At 39.8% G+C, this 21,699-nt stretch overlaps 3 protein-coding genes across 3 annotated transcripts in view; 1 reads left to right on the top strand and 2 right to left on the bottom strand.

Moving 5' to 3' along the window:
* The first annotated feature begins 1,739 nt into the window (after positions 1 to 1,739).
* On the top strand, positions 1,740 to 8,678 carry LOC137138190 (N-acyl-aromatic-L-amino acid amidohydrolase (carboxylate-forming) B-like). The gene is made up of 7 exons (XM_067525211.1): positions 1,740 to 3,502; positions 3,788 to 4,042; positions 4,123 to 4,318; positions 4,439 to 4,532; positions 4,616 to 4,723; positions 4,838 to 4,950; positions 8,354 to 8,678. The coding sequence occupies exons 2-7, from the start codon at positions 3,792 to 3,794 to the stop codon at positions 8,597 to 8,599; spliced, it is 1,008 nt and encodes a 335-aa protein (XP_067381312.1). The 5' UTR covers positions 1,740 to 3,502; positions 3,788 to 3,791; the 3' UTR covers positions 8,600 to 8,678.
* LOC137138191 (claudin domain-containing protein 1-like) lies at positions 8,627 to 14,590 on the bottom strand. Its single transcript, XM_067525212.1, has 4 exons — positions 13,808 to 14,590; positions 12,595 to 12,702; positions 12,275 to 12,412; positions 8,627 to 10,842 (listed from the first exon to the last, which is right to left on the bottom strand). The coding sequence occupies exons 1-4, from the start codon at positions 14,097 to 14,099 to the stop codon at positions 10,622 to 10,624; spliced, it is 759 nt and encodes a 252-aa protein (XP_067381313.1). The 5' UTR covers positions 14,100 to 14,590; the 3' UTR covers positions 8,627 to 10,621.
* Positions 14,591 to 16,307: 1,717 nt separating this feature from the next.
* LOC137137251 (serine-rich adhesin for platelets-like) overlaps positions 16,308 to 21,699 on the bottom strand; it is a 72,683-nt gene continuing 67,291 nt past the window's right edge. The window contains exons 8-11 of the mRNA XM_067523274.1: positions 18,162 to 18,376; positions 17,560 to 17,624; positions 17,330 to 17,478; positions 16,308 to 17,245 (exon numbers count right to left, since the gene is read on the bottom strand). Of these exons, the coding sequence (XP_067379375.1) occupies positions 17,160 to 17,245; positions 17,330 to 17,478; positions 17,560 to 17,624; positions 18,162 to 18,376 (515 nt within the window). The 3' untranslated portion in view covers positions 16,308 to 17,159. The remainder of the gene's footprint in view (positions 17,246 to 17,329; positions 17,479 to 17,559; positions 17,625 to 18,161; positions 18,377 to 21,699) is intronic.

Raw genomic sequence — 21,699 nt, 5'->3', positions numbered from 1 at the left:
AATAGCCAGTGTGACACACAGGAAGTTTGTTTGCTGTCCGAGCCTTTTAAGACATGCTCTTCTGCTGTGTCCTGAGAAAGAATGTATTATCACTAATGCCAAACAGAGCGGGTTAAGGTGTCTCAATGCCTGCGATGCTGGGTCATCAAAACTGTGCGACAGTCACCTGCGGCTAAAATAGCTTTATTGACAGATAAGGCAGAGTAAAGCCTCATCCTGCTTTGTATGTGCATTTGGAAAGCCTCTAGCATTCTTTTGAAATTCATCTGTGACCATGATTTACGACAGTACATATCGCAGGGATGTGTGCATATTGTACATTCTTCCAGCGCTTTCCTCAAGCACTGTTTGCTGTGTCTCTAAGAAACAAACATAAAAATGAAAATGCCAAAGTTAATTACTTCAAATTCAAAAGTGTCACCCTCACTTTTCTGTCCTACAGAGACCACTGACAGGTTCACGTCTACACTGGAAACCCAACCCTTCAGAATGTATGTAGGTCACTATTTCTTGATATTACAGTGTTTTTAAATCAAGTTAGGAATAAAAGGTTTAAGCATGTCTGTGTCAAAAACCCTGATTTTTTCACATATCAATGTTTGTTAACAACTCTGGTGGTAACAAATGGGACATTTGTGATAGTGCTGTAGTAAGCTTTTTTTTTTTTTTTTAATTTTCAATATGTTTTTAGTAGAAACAGGGTGGGGGCGGCATTAGCTCAGTTGGTATAGCCAGGACTGGGGATCTGGGGATCACAGACCTGTGGTCTGTGGAGTCCTGGCCAATTGTCTCTGGGCAAGACACTGAACTCCTAACAGCCCTTTCCTATCCCCCGCTGTGCAGTGCTGGTCCAAGTTCTGGTGTCTTTTGAAACTGCCATTTCGCGCAATGGATTGCACAAAGTGTGTTTAGTGTTCTTAAAAGAGTGCAGTGAACAAAGCTAGAGGAATGTTTCAGTCACGCCTTGGCTTGAATTAATGCTCATCTATCAGACAGTGTTGCTAAACTTAAAAGTGTTTGTTTTGTTAGATTAAGTCAATGTAAATTGCCCTTTTTCCGTGTAGGCACAATTCACGCTATCTTTGAAAAGAGTAAGAATCACTACACATTGAAGAAAGTGACCACCACAGTGCACAACATCATCGTCAGAAAACTATGGGTTGACCAGGTGAGACTGAATTAAAGCAACACCGTCAGAGTTGGCCTTCACATGGAGTCTTATAGGCCACTGTGAAGTTTAAGTCTAGGTGAATGTTATGAAATAAAATCTTGTAGTATTATGAAATTCAAATGCTGTTAATATGACTATTTATGTATTGTGACGCACAGTGATAACATTTCTAGAAATTGTCAACCGTTTCAAACACTGGTGCAGCAATTGCGTAAACCCATTACTGCTGTGACTTGATTTGCAGCATTTCCTGCATAACTACACTGAAAAGTTTGATGTAAGTGATGTATTTATTGCAGCAGGAATGAGTCAAGAAATATTTGTGATATTTTAGAGATAACAATCAACAGATAATCATCAGGAACACACAATACAGTGATCATATAACTGTATATTTGCACTGCCTTACTTTGCCTTACTGCACTGTGTGTAGATTTTATACACACACACAGAAGACATGGCATGAGACATCACAAATACTAGACAGGAAACAGTAGTGTGTTTACTGAAATTGAAATTGAAAAGTGGAATAAAAAGTGTATATCCTAAGCATTTATAACCAAAGCCAAGAGAATTTACAGTAAGCAAGAATGACCAAATATAACAGTGGCGAGAAACAAAAATCTGCTGTAAAGCTCCTTCGTACGCTGAGGGTGTATCAGTCTGCCACTGAAGGAGTCACACAGAGCCTCCAGTCTCTGATGCAGTGGGTGAGAGCTATTGTCTATAATGGTTTTCAGCTTGGCATCCTTCTGTCACCCACCCACCTCCAGTCCAGTGTCCAGCTCAGGCCAGAGCTGGGCTTCCTTACCAGCTTTTTCAGTCTCTTCCTGTTCCGGTCAGTGCTGCCCACACCCCACCAGACAACAGCATAGTGGATAGGTGAGGGTACCCCCCCTACCATTGTCCACCCCAATGTCCCAGATTCATAATAACAGTATGGATAACAGACGGGATAATGCAAAAATTTGTAAACAACATAGTACAAATGATTAACCTTTGCTTTCTGAGCTTTAGTACAATAATAAACTACACAAATTAGCTGTTTAGAAGCTGATCTCACAATATAGTATTAGTTGTTAAGACATCTGTGAGAGCAGGTTTTAGATGTGCAGTTTTGTTCAACTTATGTTATTTTAAACTTCGACAAATCAGCAGCTGCTGCATGTTTTCCCCTGTGAGCAGCGCTGCTTCTTCCACTGGCCACAGCACAGACTCCTCTCCTGCTGTGTCCTGCCAGCAGAATTATTTTTAGCCAATTTTCTCAAAGGCAGACTGGAACCTACCATCGTATACATCGGGCAGAGAGAAAAAGGGAGTTGTGGAAAACTGGGGAGGGGCTCAGGGTTCGGCTGACCTCACTGCTGCAGGATGCAATGGAATGCACCGCATCACACCGAGGACACACCCTGCCCATGGTTCGGTGTAGTGCAGAGCAGGTGCAGAGGACAAGAGGTGGTGAGAGTTTGCATAACAGGCAGCTGCAGCATGTATACAGGGAGGGATGGGAATGCTGAGTCAGTGAAACTGCATGAAAGACTGGGAGAGGGTGCAAGGGGGCAGAATGTTGCACCGGGCCGAGTACTCGCGGGTGCCCCGCATATTATTATTTGTGACGAGTGAAAAATTGGTCATATTAAATCGCGGGTACAGGTAGTGGTAGAAATGGACTAAATGGGGGCTTGGCAGCGGGTGAAATAAAGAAGGGAAACTGCACAGATGATTAGCGCAAACTCAGATGTTTGTGTCACGTTGCACATCTGAATATAAGTTTCGTTTGGCAAGTCATTCTGCAGGTCCTGCACGAGCCAAAATGGGTGACTTCACCGATCAGCCGGTGACCACTAACACCATCTGGTGGTTCTGATGTTGAGGGGGACAGGGCTCACCATGGGGACATGCTGATGCTTTCTATGATCGACAGGTGTCAGACCACACAGTGCATCACAGCTGCAGAGCGGTCAGAGTGTCCATACTGAGCTCCATCCATCATGTGCCTCATTGCTCCATGTGTTTTAAGTTAGTGTCTGCCACGGCTCGGCTCGGTTCGGGTGCGGATTTGATTTGCAGATAAGCGCCGGTACCGATTCTTACGAGTGCGGGTTTAGAAAACTGGAACAGTACAGGACTCTGGAAAAGGGAAACGTGGGTAAGATGTACAATATGGTGCCTTGAATGTGGAGCTGACAGTTCACCCTGTTTTACCTCATGCTCTGCTCCTCAGTCAGGAGACTTTAAACAGACTTTAATCTCAGTGCTGCTTTAGAAAACTCTACATTTCTGGGCTTTAGAGACGTCCCTTTGCAGTTTTCAGCAAGCCAGAAAAGAGAGGTAAGGCTTCACGAATCAATATCTCAACTTTGTGTTGCACGGTTGTCTAATATATCAGCCCCAGAGTAACTGATACCTCCCACTGAGTAAAACATAAGGAGGCAAATTTATAGTCTTGCAGGATTTGACAGTGATGCTCACTGAATAAAAAGAGGCACAGATTAAATCTAACCTGTCCATGTGCTGCACAATACTGCATAATGCAGGAGTACTAAAAATACATGTTCTGGGCCAGTTGGAAATTACCTTTAGTTTCTTGTGCTTTGTATCTCTGCCTGCTCTCAGTTAGATGGAGGTGGATGAGGTGGTGTCTTTACCCAGGTTGTCCCAGGTCGCTGTGTGCGGCGGTACCCATGGCAACGAGCTGTCTGGAGTTTACTTGATCCGAGAGCTGCTGAAGGCGAAGGAGAAAGTGATGGAGAAGGAGGTGGAAGAGTCTGTGTCAGTGCTGATGGTGCTGTCAAACCCTCGGGCCATGCAGCAGTGCCGCAGATACATCGACACCGACCTCAACCGATGCTTCACCCATGCCACCCTGAAGTAAGGCGGCTGTGACAGGTGTTGATTGTGGTACCAGTTATGATGATGACAAGTTGTCATTTTGTACCTCTGTCCCCCAGTGGCCCCATGTCAGACATGGCCCCCTATGAGATCATCAGGTCCAGAGAGCTAAATGCCATGCTGGGCCCCAAAGGCAGTCCTGAAGCGGTGGATCTTGTTTGCGACCTTCACAACACCACTGCCAACATGGGCTTGTGCCTCATCACATACTCAGACTGTGACTGGATCTGCCTGCACATATTCAGGCACCTTCAGGCAAGTCATGTCAAATCCTACACACACATGGTAGATCAACTCGACCTGTGTGTTTGAGGAACTTACTCAGTCAGGTTCACCTAAATAGAAATAATACATTAAATCTCATGTGTATTTCAGAAGCTGATGTCAGACATACCACTGAGGTACATCCATTTCGATATCTCCAATAAAGAATCATATTCTCTTGATTCAGTGGGAAAACATGGGTTTGGTAAGTTTTTCATTTTTGCTATGCCAGTTTATCAAAATGCTTGAACTCTCTGATATTTGACATCTAACATCCACTTTCTGCAGCCATTGAGATTGGCCCTCAGCCCCACGGTGTAGTGAGGTCAAACATCTACACCTTGATGAAAGCTGGTGTGCAGCACATGCTCGATTGGGTCCGTTCCTTCAACTCAGGTACAGTTAAATTATTTTCTACACGACTCAAGCTCATCTCAGGCCTTGGAAGCTTCGAGTAACTTCTTCTTGCCTTGTTTAGTCTTCTTTTGCTTTTTCTGCTTTTATGGCCAGGTTGCATTTTTGAAGGAGGATTTGTGGATGTGTTCACCATGGTTAAGCACGTCGACTACCCAAGAGACAATGAGACTCAAAACATCACGGCAGCCATTCATCCTCAGCTACAGGTACAGTCTGAAATGTGTGTAACTATTTTTAAATTAAGGTGAACCTCACCTTCTGCTCATAAAAGAGCGAGGCCTAATGCTGAAGAAGGACTTTCATATGCAGTGATAAACATTAGACATCATTACACATGTACTCTCATTAAAATGTGTTATCTTTCATTGTGAGTCGATTGCTATTAATCAAAGTAATTTGATTCATCACATTTAATTTGCAGGTTGGTAAGTTCAAGGACGTGTCTTTTACAGTATGTAATTTGTTAGTAATTGCAGAGACAATAAAATTAAGCATTCAATTGGAAGTTATTTGTGTTCTAAATAACAGCTGATGCAAATTAGAGTCTATTAGTGCAATACATTTATATACAGGCAAACCTATCCAGACACTTTTATCAAGGACAATTTTGGGTGTAGCACCTTTCCCAGGGACACTTATGGGATGTGTGGTCAGGAGGATCCGTGGTCCACAGCCCTCCCAATAAACGCACAAAGCAAGCAAACAAACAAAAGAACTACAGAACCAAACACAAATCTGTTTAGTATCAGCTAAGGACATAATGGCTACAAAGCAAAAAAAAGCGAGACAAGTAGTAATCAACATTGTTGTGAAACAAAGATAAAAGAAAGGAAGGAGAGTCCATAATAGACTATTGCTCTAATGGTCCACTGAGCATGATAATTACAAGTCTTGTCTGAACAAAACTATTTCACAACGTTGTCCACACCCACTAGAATTTTCCAGATTCATTTCGTAAATATGTTTCTCAAATGGCAGAAAATTGGCTGCCTATGAGCTGACCACCACGCATTTCTTTACCAATCAGATCAGAGGAGAAAGTGCAAATGATTAGCAGGTACCTCGCTGGGTTTTCTGATGCTTGAAACACATTTGTTTTTGATACTAAAATTGCACTTGAATCTTATCCCTCCTTGGTGCCAAAAAAACACAGTTCACTCTAGGAATTTTGGAAATTAATAAAAGGGCTTTTATGAGAATCGTAAAAGTAAACGGTTCCTTTTCTCTGTCATGCAAATTTCAAATTCACAAAATCACGGTGCAGCATGTTAAGTGAGCAGAACTGGTTTGTGGTTTTAAAAGTCTGTCTTTAAACAACAGTCAGTCCTCAGAAACAGGTTTTACTTGCTGCGGTTATTCTCCCTGTTCCCATGGCCATGAACAGGTCTTTCCTAAAGTCCTTTTAATACATCATGAAGAACAACATCCATAGCCCTGGTTCTGTGTAAAAAAGTGTTTGTGTTACTAAACGTAATATAGGGCCTCAGTAGTATCAGATAATAAGAGAAGAAAAATGAAAACAATGTAACTGTGTGAAGAGTTGATCGTGCTGTGTGATAAAACAGACAACAAAGCTAAAAGAGAACAGGTGGATTAGTTTGAATACGCAGGTGATAGTTCCAGTGTTGTTTATGAGTAGCATGAATAACAGGTTTTCCATAAATAGCGGCATTGTGAAATTGATCGTGTGGTTTCTATTGAAGGAGCATGTGGTAAATGAGATGTGTCATTTACAGGATGATAGATTTGTGGTGTGTGTGGTGAGGTGCAATGATCAAGTGAGTCATTACAGTGATTCATGGTTTTTAACCAGTAACCACAATCAGGATGAAGCTGGAGGTCATTACTAACATAGATTTAAATTGGGTGTTTCAAATTTAATATTAAATTGTTGGGTACTGATAGAACTGATAGTGTTAATTAAGAATAAAATCAGGTTGGTGAATTTTTCTTTTACTCAGTTAAGGTATTTTTTGTCCAGCAGGAGGAAATTCTTGCAGCAAACCAGCATAAATTCTCAGACATTTAAAACATAAGCTCAATGCAATGCAAGTGAAATAATATATACAAACTTTCAACAATAGAAAGCAAGCAGCAAGAAAAACAAGGTAAATGAAGGATGCAGTCAGTTGTACAACAGTATTTCAAAAACAGTTGGGACAATGCGTAAAAGGTGACTAAAAACAGAATGCGATGATTTGCTAAAACTTATCAACATGTATTTTATTCACAGTAGAACATAAACAACATATGATATGCTGAAACTGAGACATTTTACAATTTCATAGAAAATATCAGCTCATTTTGAATTTGATGGCAGCAACACATCTAAAACAAAGTTGCAACAGGGGCAACAAAAGGCTGGAAAAGTCATTGCCACAAATCAAAAACAAATGGAGGAGCATTTGACAACTAATTAGGTTAATTGGCAAAGGCTTGGTAACCTCACTGGGTATAAAAGGAGCATTTCAGAGAGACAGAGACCCTCTGAATGTAAAAATGGGTTAGAGGTTCACCAATCTGCAACAAACTGTGTCTAAGAATTGTGGAACAATTTCACAAAAATGTCTGCAACGTAAAATTGCGGACTTTGAAGATCCCACCATCTACAGTATATAATATCATGTGGTCAGATGAATCAAAATTTGAAATTCTAGATACATGGACTCCTTGCCCTGCAGACTAAAGAGGCGTGGGACCATCCAGCTTGTTATCACAGAACAGATGAAAAGCCTGCATCTCTGATGGTGTGGGGGTGGATTAATGCCTATGGTGTGGGCAGCTTACACATGTGGAAAAACACCATCAATGCTGAAAAGAACCTAGAGGTTTCCGAGCAACCTATGCTCCCATCCAGACAATTTCACTTTCAGGGAAGGTCTTTCATATCACAGCAAGACAATGCTGAACCGCATACTGCAACTATCACAATGGCTTCATAGGAGGGGAGTCCGGGTGCTGAACTGGCCTGGCTGCAGTCCAGATCTTTCACCAACAAAAAACATTTGGTGCATCAACTTAAATAAAAAAAAATCTAGCAACAAAGGCCCAGGAGTGTTGAGAAGCTAGAATCCTGCATCAGACAAGAATGGGACAACCTTCCTCTTCTAAACTCCAGCAACTGGTCTCCTCACTTCCCAGACATTAACAGATAGTTGTTAAAGAAGATAGGATGCCACACAATGCTGAACATTGCCTGGATCCAATATTTTTTAGATGTGTTGCTGCCATCAAATTCAAAGTTAGCAAATATTTTTCATTAAGTGGTAAAAAGTCTCAGTTTCAAAATTTGCTATATTTGTAATGTTCTGTTGTAAGTTCAATATTGGTTAATGAGAGTTGAAAATAATTGCATTAGGTTTTACACATCTTCCCAACTTTGTTTGAATTGGGGTTGTAATTATGTCCCAAACAGAGTTTAATATGTCATTATAAAGTAGAAGTAGTCAAGTCAACTTTTAGTGTTTGCTATTGTATTTACATACTTAGGTAAGAAAAGTCTTGGGAAGAAACTGAACAGGTGTAATTTCCAAAAAGTGACTGAATTTAAAACTGTTTCTACACTAAACTTGGTTTGAAACCTGACACACATACTGCCCTTTTCCACAGGACCGAGACTTCTGTCTGCTATGCCCCGAAGACCCGCTCTTTCAGACATTTTCAGGTGACACGCTGAGGTATAAAGGCACCGAGCCTCTTTATCCTTTCTTTATCAATGAATGTGCGTATTATGAGAAGGGCATTGCTCTCTCCCTGGCGAGAAAGAGACGTGTGATGGTTCCTGCAGTCCGAGTGCAGACAGAGGAGGAGCAACAAGCTAACAAACAGAAATTCACATCTGAGGAAGACGACTGAGGATGGACCTGGACATAATGACACCAGTGTGACAAAAAAATGTTTTATTGAAATGAACAAGAACAAATGCATGTGAACTCTTGCAACTAGTAACACACGATATATCAAGTGTACAGTTATTAACGGCTGCAGCTCACAACTGGAGAATGAACGACACATTCACTGTAGATGAACAAAAATGCAGTCATACAGCTGTTGTATTTACACTTCAGTGGATTCAGGGATCAAACTGTTTCCTGTAAAGGCTGACGACATGAAATACAATCTGATTTATCACCAGACCACACATGGTGCATTAACTTCAAAGCAATTCATAAATTTCAAGAAAATGGTGCAAATGGCATTATTCTATATTACGAAATATAGCATGGTTTACAAATAATAATGGTGCTTTTTCTAGATGTATTTGATCACTGGGACATTTACATAGTCAAAAAATAGAAATTCACAACCATTACAGCAATATTCGGGATATGTGAAAAATAATTTAAGTGCAAAGTAATACTGTAGCTTATCATAATATGGCCATTAAAGTACATTCATAATGCTTAAGAGGAAAAAAAAGTATTTCCTCTATATCCTGTTTATTTAGCTCATTTGTTTGCATCTTTCCATAATGGATGTGCAAATTAATTAATAATAAATAGTATAAGCAAATAGATAATAAACAAATTCACAAAAAAAAACGACGTTAATACCTTTTTTATAAGATGTCAACAAAACAAAACACAAAACAAAGCAGTGCAACGTTGGACTAAAAGATTTTTCTACAAAAGCCTACAAAACATTTTATCAAAACATCGGTCAAAACAAATAAGCTTGAAAATAGTAGCAAAACATACACAAAATGTACACAAACACAGACTGGCCTTTATAAATGAATAAACAAACATAAATAATTGCAACATTTAAAACAAGTTTGTCAAATGCCAGTTTTTTGTTGCAGAAAGAGAAATAAAACGTCAATCACTGTATGAGTCATTGATGCTCCAAATGCTCACACTGTTTTAAAGCGGCTGAAGGCTAATTACACAACCGTAAACCTCTGTCAAAAAAAACCTACTCAGGGTGCGTCCAGAGTGCGTTTGTAAGGGCAACAAAGGGGAGATGTCACCACACCTACTTAACATAATGGGTGTATTCAGAAGTTCAACTGACTTGAACATTTTAACCAGTGAAACAGTTTCTATGTTTCAATTTTAAACATAATATTTAATAGATTACATGTTACTATATACTGTATAGTATACAGTTTCTCTGTGAGGCAGGAAACGATAACCGATGCATGATGATGGACATCAATTAACTTTTTCATACAGTTAGTAGTTAAAGAGTTTTAATGATTTCATTTTTGTTTTCTCAAGAAAGCCTGTTTGTTTTCCCTGTAAGCATCCACAAAAAGTAAATTATTTGCTTTTTTACATTGCATCATTATGATTTCAGTCAGATCTTCAGGTCAAAACATTTTTAAATGTTTTGGTGATGATTTTATTTTCTCATCAAACTAAGTTAGTCTGTCTTGGATTTGTTTGAAACATGTCAGATCATGTTGGTGATTCCTGTTTCCTGGCCTGTCAAATGTGTTTTAAGTGATGTTGTTCTAATACTTAATGCACGAAAGTAAATAATGCCCTAAGTATAGAGACAAACTGCAATTACTGTATTTTTTAATTTAGTCATTTTCCAGTGAACAGGCATTCACTGAAACCAGAACCAGAGCTGAAATATTGTAGTATAAAATTGGGACACAGTTTTTCAGCTTGATTTTAAGTTACTCTGAACTAAACATATGCTGTACTTTGCACATCTTTCTGGTTGACCTTTTCAAACCAAACTCAAAACCTCTAGAGAGATAAAAATCTAATCTTTTAATGCCACAGATAGGGTCATCACTAAAGAGTACACACACTGTAATCCATCAGTAGGAAAAATGCACAGATTAACCCACATCCTCTTCCTCTGAGATCTTTATTAAATGCATCTTGGAGTAAAAGCATGGTATTAACTTATACAGATCTCAGTCTATGCCACCCGGTAGGCGGTCATGCGATAGTAGTTTTGACTGTGGCTGCGTGCCGCCCATACCAGCAGCGCAGCAGCCATCATGTGCAGTGGTGAGGAAATGAGTGCCAAGTAGAGGGACCAGCCCAGAGAGCCATCCACCTTATCAGGGAGCATCGACACTCTGTGGAGCAGGTCCATCCCTGCCAGGTAGCAGCACACAGTGGCTAAAGTGCAGAGGCCTGCAGAGCAAAGGATGGGGGTATGGGAGGAGAGAGTTATTCAGCTGTGATTACATCTCTGAACTAACCAGGATGTATTTTGGTGTTTGGGTAAAAACATTATAATTCCTTTTTTATATGTCAAACAAAAACAAACTGGTCCCAATTCTTTGCAGTGTTTCTGGAAAACAGTCTTTTCCACAGCAGATTGGTCTCATCATGGTAGGAGAGGCAAGGTATAACTACCAACTTTAACAAAATCTCCATTATATTTTGTGTGACATTTGTGTAGCTGCTAAAATGAATTCAGCTACAGTAATTTTCTGATTTACACCTGTTTCCCACTGTGATATGTTAACACTGGTTCCGTGAACTGAGCCTGTCCATTAGTACTGATCCAAAAGGATGTAGACCTGCATGTACTGTTTTAACCACCTATTGGCAGCTGTAAACATGCCATGACTTTATAAAGTTAATATTAAAAACATGGATGCAATGTTATTTCTTTACACTAGACGTATTAGATTTCATTTGGGTTTGTTTTAAGTACAGTATTCTTTCTTATGGATTTTCGCCTCAAACAAGGAGGGAAATTTGAGGTTATACATGTTCTATTAGGTATAAAAAATAAAAATGGTGAAACTAATGAGTGAAGTTGTGGGCTACTATACTACTTAGAGCTAATATAAGCATCTTAAACAAGAGCTAACAAAGCCAATCTACTCTGCTCTGCTGTGCTCAGCTACTCTGTCCTATGTGTCATTGTGAATTTACAATAAAGGAATATGCTTAAAAAAAAAAAACTTGCTAATTAAGCAGAAATTCTCTGATTAGTTAGATTGAGCCTCGTTCACAAACTTTTAGAAGTGAAAACCTCGGCACTGCTGCATACCCAAAGCCTTTTCCACATTATAATATGTTCTGGAGTGTGTTTGTGGTAAAAATTAAAAAAAAAGTCATAATATATCTTAATATAATATATAATATACAAACTGCATGGCTAACACCAAAATAAAACTAAAGAGCAACTTGTAATGGCTTATAACAAACACTGTTCCTTGTAATGCATGAATAGATATAGATAAAAGATAGCGTGTAATCATGTTGTCATCTGTTGACTTTATACTGACAGTGTGGAATGGCAACTTTGGAATTGACTAACGACAGCTTGTGCTCTGTACTGTGTAAACAACCTCCCTTTGTGGTTGTGAAATCTGAAATTCGTTAGGCCAGTCTTTCCTTTTTAGCAATCACAGAAGTGTGGCTCCATGTCAATCCTTCACACTAAAATATTTCATCAACTACAGGAACAAATGAATGAACGACTGAATTTGTTCTCCACGGACGGTGATTCCTATAGATTTCAGTGACCCCAAAAATCAAAATTGGTTCTGTTTATAATGTTTAAAATACAATTCTACCAGTTAAAGGTAAATGCTTTATCTTGTCTTACCAGCCAGCAGGTGAAGTACTCCTATGCCTAGGGTGGGGGCGAGGCTTTGGCAGAGGCAGGCACAGAACCCAGTTAGGCCTGCCAACACCACCAGACCCAGGGACACAAGTGGCAACAGAAACTGACATCTCCACAGATCTAAACATGCAGACAAAGGCTTGAGTCAAAATGGGCATCACAGTAACTCATCCTGCAGGAAATTTCTTGGGCAAAAATGCAATATTAATTGATAACAATTAATGCGCTATACAAAGAGCAGCCTACATCTGCAATTTTCCTCACAGCTACTTGAAATGTGTTCTATTTAAAAGAGAACTTACAGGTGCGAACCATGTCCTCTCCACTGTTGTGGTTCCCTGGTTCTTTGTACTTGGGCGTGAACTGCTGTGGTAAAGTGAAACTTCGACACTCCAATATCATCTTGGGATCTGAAAGAAGTTATTCACTTGAAGAACCAATGTCCATGGTAATTTTGGCAGATATCAACTTGTGACACCATGTGTCCATAGTTTCTCATTTTAACTGTATTTGTTGAGAGCTAAATTAAATTTATGAAGGCCACTGATTACTTTAGTAGATTAGAATCAATTAGGATCCAAACTGAATCTATAATGGGCAATACTTCAACCTGTATTGGGTGTATACTTTGAATGACAGGAACCTAATTGAATGAATTAACTTCCTTGCGTGCCCTGAGGTAAAAACCTGTGATTGTGTCCTTATTGCAGAGATTTATTGGTTGATGAAGTCACTGACGGAAAAAATACGACTCCAACAATTCAACGGCTTACGGCTTGTCCCTTCAGGGGTCGCCACGGCTGAACGTGTTCCGCTTGACTATTTGACAGTGGATTTGATTTGGAGTTTTTATGCTGGATGCCCCTTCTGCAGCAACCCTCTCATGTTTTATCTGGGCAGCCCACCACACTGGGATTCCAGCCTGTGACCTTCTGCCTCCCAACCCAATGCTCTTCCACCAAGCCACCAGGCCCCCCCTTCAAATGAGAATTTTTTTCCCTTTTTCCAGTTTTCTATGACAATAAACTCAACATGTTCTCTGTCATTTTACACAACTGGTTCTGATATGATATAATTGATAGAAATAAGCTAATGATAATTACAATAATTATGGGGTATTCATGATGGTGTCTGAGATAATTATATGACCTGAGGGAAAAACAAAAAAATATTGTCAACTTTACAAGAGATTAGCACTATACAAACAGCTATGATGTGCTTGATGTGGAGGAAACATGGAACCTCTGCGTTCCAAATCAGCTGGTAACTTGAGACAGATCAGATATTCCTTTAGTTTCCTAGCTGTGTGACTCCGGTGTGACGATAACACATTAGTTGCCTGTAGGGTTTTGAGCCACACCTGGTCGCATACCTACCTGAGACAGGGTGGGGCTGTAGTTAAACATCAGCATTAGTGCCTGAAGCTACGTACAGAGGCAAAAAATCCTTATTGAGCTGTCTACAGTGATACAGTACAGTGTTGCTCATCAGGTGAGGCCAGCTATGTTAACATACCTGGCTCCTTGTACCAGTGAGCACTGGCAGGAACGAGCACACACCGCCACCACAGGCCCACAGTCCCGTTGAGGCGGAACAGGGTGTCACTGTATGTTTTCTCATCAAACTCCCCGTCCATGAACTCATCATACAGGGAGCGCAGCTCGGACATGTTGGCCTCTCCGCGCACGGTGGGGCTGCTGTACTGGTACCAGTGCTGCGTGCCGATGGCCACCGACAGATACACGGTGGCCAGTATGCTCAGCACACAGGCGATGACTAGGGCTGTGGCGTAGCGGTTGTCAACCATTGTTGACTACAAAGGGGATTAAGTTGATGTCCGTGGTAGAGCCGAGGCCGGTTCGATTTCGACTTGGCCAAATCGCGACGCTTCCTGTCACCCACTCTCCTTCAGGTCACTCTGGCATCGTCAAATGTGCAAAAGATAGTGAGCAATAACCGAGCAGGGTGTTATTTTAATTCCTGACACTCATGTTCAGTCCTGCAAACAGCCACCCTGCAGCCCAGCTTAGACGCGCCATCTGTTCCCTTGTCCCACTTCCTCAGATGATGGGTGATGGTGGCCTGACGGTGCGACAGACATCACACAGCTACAGTGCGCAGTAACAAGCCCTAATGCCCAGCAAAGAAGGCACAACAGTATGTATGTTTACGTCCGAGGCAGCGGCAGCATGCACTTGCAAATTGCATGGGTTTGTTTTGGAAAGCTGGACTATTTCGGGTGCCCCCAGGATGATGGGAGTTGTAAACACAATAACCCGCGAGTTTTCCTCTTCCGGTTCATCAGCACATGCCAAAGACAATAAAATAAAAACTGAGTGAAATAACATGACTGCAAAATCGTTTTTTTTGTAAAAAAAAAACTGTTGACCAATCGCTGCAAAAATATCATCAATCTGCAGAATAATTAGATCAGGCAAAACTTATTGAATAAAAGGCCCAAGAAAAAAACATTAACATTAATTTGATATTAACAGGCTGGAACCAGAGAACTTTTAGTTTATTCATTGAAACATGACAATAGTGCAGAGTCGAGTTCAAGTTCAGCTCTCGGTCATAATTTAGTTTATACATATAATTTGTAAATGTTTTGAGCTAACGTGTTTGGCAGTGAATATAGACCATTATTTAACTATCTCCACAGATCTAAACATGCAGACAAAGGCTTGAGTCAAAATGGGCATCACAGTAACTCATCCTGCAGGACATTTCTTGGGCAAAAATGCAATATTAATTGATAACAATTAATGCACTATACAAAGAGCAGCCTACATCTGCAATTTTCCTCACAGCTACTTGAAATGTGTTCTATTTAAAAGAGAACTTACAGGTGCGAACCATGTCCTCTCCACTGTTGTGGTTCCCTGGTTCTTTGTACTTGGGCGTGAACTGCTGTGGTAAAGTGAAACTTCGACACTCCAATATCATGTGGAGTGTTTGGCAGTGAATATAGACCATTATTTAACTAACTTTTTGAGATCCTGCTTAAAAATATGTAAAGTAATTCCACCTTCTTCATCTCATAAACACTGAATCCATAAGAAATAACATGCAGCCCTGTTCAACTCCTACATGTTTTTTCACTACTACAAATGAAACTTTGTGTTGAATGTTTCCTCATTCTTTATTAGTTGTTACAAAATGGTCAAATTTAAATAATTTGTAAGATTACTCTAAAACACAATAAGGGATGTTTTCAACTTTAGAATCCATAAAGTATATATATGCTGTACAACTGACATTACTGTTTCAACTTATAGTCATTTTATTGTTTTTGCCTTTATTATTTTTCTCTATGGCAAAATGTTACGCAGTCTTGCTTTAAGTTGGTGCTGCAACACAAATCTGTGACATAACATTATAGTTTTATGTATTTTTGACAATTTAAATATGTTGGGATTGTTTCCTTTGTTTGCATTGCAGCACTTACAGCCCATAGCAAAAACATGTTTGGAACATTTAAGGTTTCCTTTAATACTGCAGTGCTCTTTGCTTCCATAAACTCTGTTTGCGCTTGTAACTATACAGGAAGTGACATTTCTATCTAATTGGAAAAGTGTGATAGGAAAACTTTGGATAAGTACATAAAAAGCTTTGGCTTGCTGTTGCTCCTGTCCCATGCCACAAGAGTGTCATGGCCAGACTAAACTACGTGCCACTGCATATCCTCTTTGTCTGGGCAAACCCCGTGAGTTAAGGGTCGCCACAGCGGATCATTGTCCGCATGTTGATTTGGCCCTTCCTAACGCAACCATCCCCAATTTCTATCTGGCTTGGACCGGCACTGCACAGCTCGGGATGGGAATGGGCTGTTAGTTCAGTTTCTTGCCCAGAGACTCAAACTGGATTCACTAACAATACAAAAAACATGTTTGACTGAAAGGCACTGTTGTTGTTAGGAAGAGGAATTTGATCACATCCTTGAAGCTATTGATCTTAAAAATACTCTGATAAACTTTCTGTTTACACTCCAAAATTACGAAACATAACACAAAAGATGGTTTAAATCTTTATTTAGATTAAGTATTTTTTTTATTGTAGTTTCTGTCAGGAAAGGCACAAGCTACAAAGAAATCTCAAATAATAAAGTAATGCATGATCAAATAAACATCGATTTGTTTAAATACACTTGAAAAAATTTATATTTCAATAAATTAGAACATTGGCCCTTACTGCACGTGTTCCTTCATTTAATATAGATTAATTGCACCCTTTAAAATACAATATGCTGTCAGTATGCTTAAATGCTATTCAAAGAAAAACTGAGGATTTTTAAAAAATTATTTCATTGAGCATTCATCTTTTTAAAGACCTATCTAAGGTTAGAAATATAATGCGTGTAAAAGTGTAGGATAATATCAACATTGTTATGTCTTATTTTGCATGTTTCATAATAAAACTAAATTCTGACAATTGTGACCGTGCTTTAACAGTTTCATGTTCCAGTGCGGCCATTTGTACTTCTTTGAAAAGACTAAACAAGACAACATGAGATACTGTCCCCAAGTTAACTAAGAGTATAGTGCTTGGAAAAGTAGTATTCAATCATACATACATTCAATAGTGTAATTATTTTCGCACACATACGTTAATAGATAATGCCATTACATTGTTTGTTTTATTATTCTATTGGACCAGGTTCATAAAATAATCTGAGTCATTCTGTCCATAACACGATTCTGGACATGACTCCACTGTCATTAATGTGTCTGACCAGTGCAAAAGTGAATTTGAGTTGAGTTCGTCCTATGTCATTCAGTCTTTAGCATTGGGAATCTGTGATTTTTGCTGATGACAAAGTCCTTTTTCATAGCATAGAGGGCATAGCACAGATGGAAATCAGTAGATTCTATTGCTGGTTTGACAGTAGCCATGACAACAGGACCAGGCAGAATGCAGTGATGACACTGATCTTGTGGGTTACTCCACTTGAAGCTGTAAATGAGAACAACAGTAAATAGTAAGAATAAACATTAATTTAAATATAACTGTGCAGCTTTTTAAGTCCATTTTGCTTACGTATGTTATTCACAGTGATGGAGATGCCTTCAATGTCAAAACCAGTGACATATGGAGCTGCATTTATCAAAACACTTGCAATCTGAATGTTATTGGGAACAGAGTTGCTGTCAAAGGTGAGGTTCAGTGTGTTGATGACTGATCCATACCTGCAGAAGGAAAATTTTCTTTTAAATATCAAAATTAGGCCACAACACAAAAATATTATAAAATTAGAATAAACAAATTACCTGAATCCCACCACTTTCAACTCCTTGAAGGAAGAAGGAAATGCATTTTGGTACCTAGGTTGAAGCTACAGAAACAGAAAACACTGTATTATGTCTATGTTTTCTGGATTTTCTGCCACGCAAAAAAAAAAAGGATCAGCAAGTAAGGCATCACTAAAGGTTTCAAGAGAACAGACCACTGAGAGTTGACATTTTTTGATTGATAATTTCTCATTTAGGAAGTTTCAAAGACTGTATCTCTCTGGTTGTTTGAATTTTTCATATTCTAACTTTTTTTTTATTATAGTTGCATTAACTAAAGTATTAATATGCAAGTTTAGCATGCCTTCCATCCTGGCACTTACCAAACACCTCATCCTAACAGTATTCTAGTTTGCTAATTCAGTTTAACTATATGGGATATTTTAAACAGAAATAATGAACTTACCAACATCGTAAATAAGCACATTTTTAAACTGTAGCATCAGTGATTAAATGGAAAGAATATTTTCTTATAAGTTGATATATATAATGATGCTTGTGACTAACAATAACATTTCTTAGAATTGTTACATGAAAGAATCACATGTGCCTATAATGTTTGTTTTGACCATGAGATTTACCTGTGATGTTATATTTGCCGATCGTTGAATAAAACGTTGAGATGATGGATCGTTCAAGTCACTTGTAAACGTGACTAGAAGAGATCTGAAAGTCACCGTTATTGCTGTGAGTGGTGCAGTTGTAGATGTAGCAGCAGTTGTAGTTAAAGTGGATGTCGGTGCAGCAGTTGTAGTTGTAGCAGTTATGGTTGTATTTGGATCTGTAACTGGACTTGCTGCAAAACATTTAGATATTGAGAATATAGGTTTTTATTTTGCATTTACCTAGTTCTGAAGTTATGAATGTAAAAAATTATTTACAGAACATGCATTCTGGCTGAATAGACTGTATCTATACTTACAACACTGAATAAGACTTTCATGAATGAATGTGATGTGAGTTTTCTTTATTTGAAGTTATTTTAGCAACATACTTTTGTTGCTCGCAACATGAGCTGCATGTTATTTCTACTGTTTACACAGAAATATTGTGTTTACTTACATATTAATTGGACTGTGTTGGGGCTTATAGCCACGGTAAAGTTATTGCTGGAATCATTTACAGCTTGTACAAAGGTTTGAACAACCACTGCATTCATTGGGAGATCTGCAATGGGAATGGTCTCATTGAACACGACCCCTATATCTGCTTCAGTTCCATCCACTCGTGTTACAGCACTCCTGTATCATAATCAAATGAGAAAAGTAATGCCATGTAAATATTCTGTTTTCTTGTCCAACTGTGTGATTCATATATGACAATAACAACATTACAATGCACAAATCCTACTTAAAAGCAAAATTAAAAACCTACTGTAAAGAAAATGTTTTTACCTGAAAGCTTTCACATAGCAGTGGTCAAACCGATGACCGAACTTTTTACGGTATACGTCATTACACTGCAACAAGGAAAAAAGAAAAACAAAATGCAAATTTTGGTCAGTTTATATATATATCAGTATATATATATATATATATATATATATATATATATATATATATATATATAAGCTAATAAATTTTTCTTTCTTGTAACTGTCACAGTCCCTGAAAAATATTGTTAATGTTAAATTTCACTCACCGGCCCTACAATTCGTTCTTCAAGATCTTTGAATTCACTGCTGCTGCGGTTGGTGAGTTCAATTGAAAATGGTTTATTTGCCAGGCTAGCTGTGATAGTATAAATAGGTAAAGTGGTATTTGCAACTGTGGATGTTGTTGCAGCAGTTGTTGTCAGAGTGGGTGTTGTTGCAGATGTTGTAGGTGCCCCAGTTGTTGTTGTGGATCTCTGAGAGGTGGCAGATGTGGGTGTTGTAGTTGTTGTTGTAAGTGCCCCAATTGTTGTTGTGGATCTCTGAGTAGTTGCAGATGTGGGTGCTGGACTTGTTTTTGTAGCTGCCCCAGTTGCTGTTGTGGATCTCTGAGTACTTGCAGATGTGGGTGCTGTAGTTGATTTTGTAGGTGCCCCAGTTGTTGTTGTGGATCTCTGAGAGGTTGCAGATGTGGGTGTTGTAGTTGTTGTTGTAAGTGCCCCAATTGTTGTTGTGGATCTCTGAGTAGTTGCAGATGTGGGTGCTGTAGTTGTTGTAGGTGCCCCAGTTGCTGTTGTGGATCTTTGAGTACTTGCAGATGTGGGAGCTGTAGTTTTTGTTGTAGGTGCCCCAGTTGTTATTGTGGACGTCTGAGCAGTTGCAGATGTGAGTGCTGGACTTGTTTTTGTAGGTGCCCCAGTTGCTGTTGTGGATCTCTGAGTACTTGCAGATGTGGGTGCTGTAGTTGTTTTTGTAGGTGCCCCAGTTGTTGTTGTGGATCTTTGAGTAGTTGCAGATGTGGGTGCTGTAGTTGTTGTTGTAGGTGCCCCAGTTGCTGTTGTGGATCTTTGAGTAGTTGCAGATGTGGGAGCTGTAGTTTTTGTTGTAGGTGCCCAAGTTGTTATTGTGGACGTCTGAGCAGTTGCAGATGTGAGTGCTGGACTTGTTTTTGTAGGTGCCCCAGTTGCTGTTGTGGATCTCTGAGTACTTGCAGATGTGGGTGCTGTAGTTGTTTTTGTAGGTGCCCCAGTTGTTGTTGTGGATCTCTGAGTAGTTGCAGATGTGGGTGCTGTAGTTGTTGTTGTAGGTGCCCCAGTTGCTGTTGTGGATCTTTGAGTAGTTGCAGATGTGGGAGCTGTAGTTTTTGTTGTAGGTGCCCAAGTTGTTATTGTGGACGTCTGAGCAGTTGCAGATGTGAGTGCTGGACTTGTTTTTGTAGGTGCCCCAGTTGCTGTTGTGGATCTCTGAGTACTTGCAGATGTGGGTGCTGTAGTTGTTTTTGTAGGTGCCCCAGTTGCTGTTGTGGATCTCTGAGTAGTTGCAGATGTGGGTGCTGTAGTTGTTGTTGTAAGTGCCCCAATTGTTGTTGTGGATCTCTGAGAGGTTGCAGATGTGGGTGTTGTAGTTGTTGTTGTAAGTGCCCCAATTGTTGTTGTGGATCTCTGAGTAGTTGCAGATGTGGGGGCTGTAGTTGTTGTTGTAGGTGCCCCAGTTGCTGTTGTGGATCTTTGAGTACTTGCAGATGTGGGAGCTGTAGTTGTTTTTATAGGTGCCCCAGTTGTAATTGTGGACGTCTGAGCAGTTGCAGATGTGGGTGCTGTAGTTGTTGTTGTGGGTGCCCCAGTTGTTGTTGTGGATCTCTGAGAGGTTGCAGATGTGGGTGGTGTAATTGTTGTTGTAGGTGCACCAATTGTTGTTGTTGATCTCTGAGTAGTTGCAGATGTGAGAGGTTTATTTGTTGTTGTAGGAGCCCTAGTTGTTGTTGTGGATGTTTGAGCAGCTGCAGATGTGATTTTCTCAGTTATGGGTGTCTCAGTTGTGATTGTTTTTTCAGTTGTAATTGTTGTGGGTGTCTCAGTTGTTGTGGTTGTCTCTGTTGTTGTTGTTGTGAGTGTCTCAGTTGTTGTGGTTGTTGTGGGTGTCTCTCTTGTAGTTGTTGTGGGTGTCTCAGTTGTTGTGGTTGTTGTAGGTGTCTCTGTTGTTGTTGTTGTGGTTGTCTCTGTTGTTGTTGTGGTTGTTGAGGGTGTCTCTGTTGTTGTTGTTGTTGTAGGTGTCTCTGTTGTACTTGTGGGTGTCTCTTTTGTTGTGGTTGTTGTGGGTGTCTCTGTTGTTGTGGTTGTTGTTGGATTCTCAGTTGTTGTGGTTGTTATAGGTGTCTCTGTTGTTGTGGTTGTTTCAGTTGTTGTGGTTGTTGTAGGTGTCTCTATTGTTGTGGTTGTTGTTGGTGTCTCAGTTGTTGTGGTTGTTGTAGGTGTGTCAGTTGTTGTTGTTGTTGTTGTTGTGGGTGTTTCCGTTGTTGTGGTTGTTGTAGGTGTGTCAGTTGTTATGGTTGTTGTGGGTGTCCCTGTTGTTGTGGTTGTTGTGGGTGTCTCTGTTGTTGTGGTTGTTGTAGGTGTCTCAGTTGCTGTGGTTGTTGTAGATGTTTCAGTTGTTGTGGGTGTCTCTGTTGTTGTGGTTGTTGTAGGTGTCTCAGTTGTTGTGGTTGTTGTAGGTGTGTCAGTTGTTGTTGTTGTTGTGGGTGTTTCCGT

This window comes from Channa argus, chromosome 12 (genome assembly GCF_033026475.1).
Source record: "Channa argus isolate prfri chromosome 12, Channa argus male v1.0, whole genome shotgun sequence".
In the NCBI taxonomy this organism is placed as follows: domain Eukaryota; kingdom Metazoa; phylum Chordata; class Actinopteri; order Anabantiformes; family Channidae; genus Channa; species Channa argus.
This window is presented reverse-complemented; position numbering and strand designations above follow the sequence as displayed.

What these genes read in the sequence shown, in the direction of transcription:
- LOC137138190 (XM_067525211.1), top strand. Translation starts at nt 3,792, where the DNA reads ATGGAGGTGGATGAGGTGGTGTCTTTACCCAGGTTGTCCCAGGTCGCT. An exon ending in GGTCCGTTCCTTCAACTCAG is followed by an intron (nt 4,724 to 4,837) that starts GTACAGTTAAAT and finishes TTTTATGGCCAG; the next exon opens with GTTGCATTTTTGAAGGAGGA. An exon ending in CCATTCATCCTCAGCTACAG is followed by an intron (nt 4,951 to 8,353) that starts GTACAGTCTGAA and finishes CCTTTTCCACAG; the next exon opens with GACCGAGACTTCTGTCTGCT.
- LOC137138191 (XM_067525212.1), bottom strand. Translation starts at nt 14,099, where the DNA reads ATGGTTGACAACCGCTACGCCACAGCCCTAGTCATCGCCTGTGTGCTG. An exon ending in AGAGGACATGGTTCGCACCT is followed by an intron (nt 12,413 to 12,594) that starts GTAAGTTCTCTT and finishes CTGCATGTTTAG; the next exon opens with ATCTGTGGAGATGTCAGTTT. An exon ending in AGTACTTCACCTGCTGGCTG is followed by an intron (nt 10,843 to 12,274) that starts GTAAGACAAGAT and finishes TTTGCTCTGCAG; the next exon opens with GCCTCTGCACTTTAGCCACT.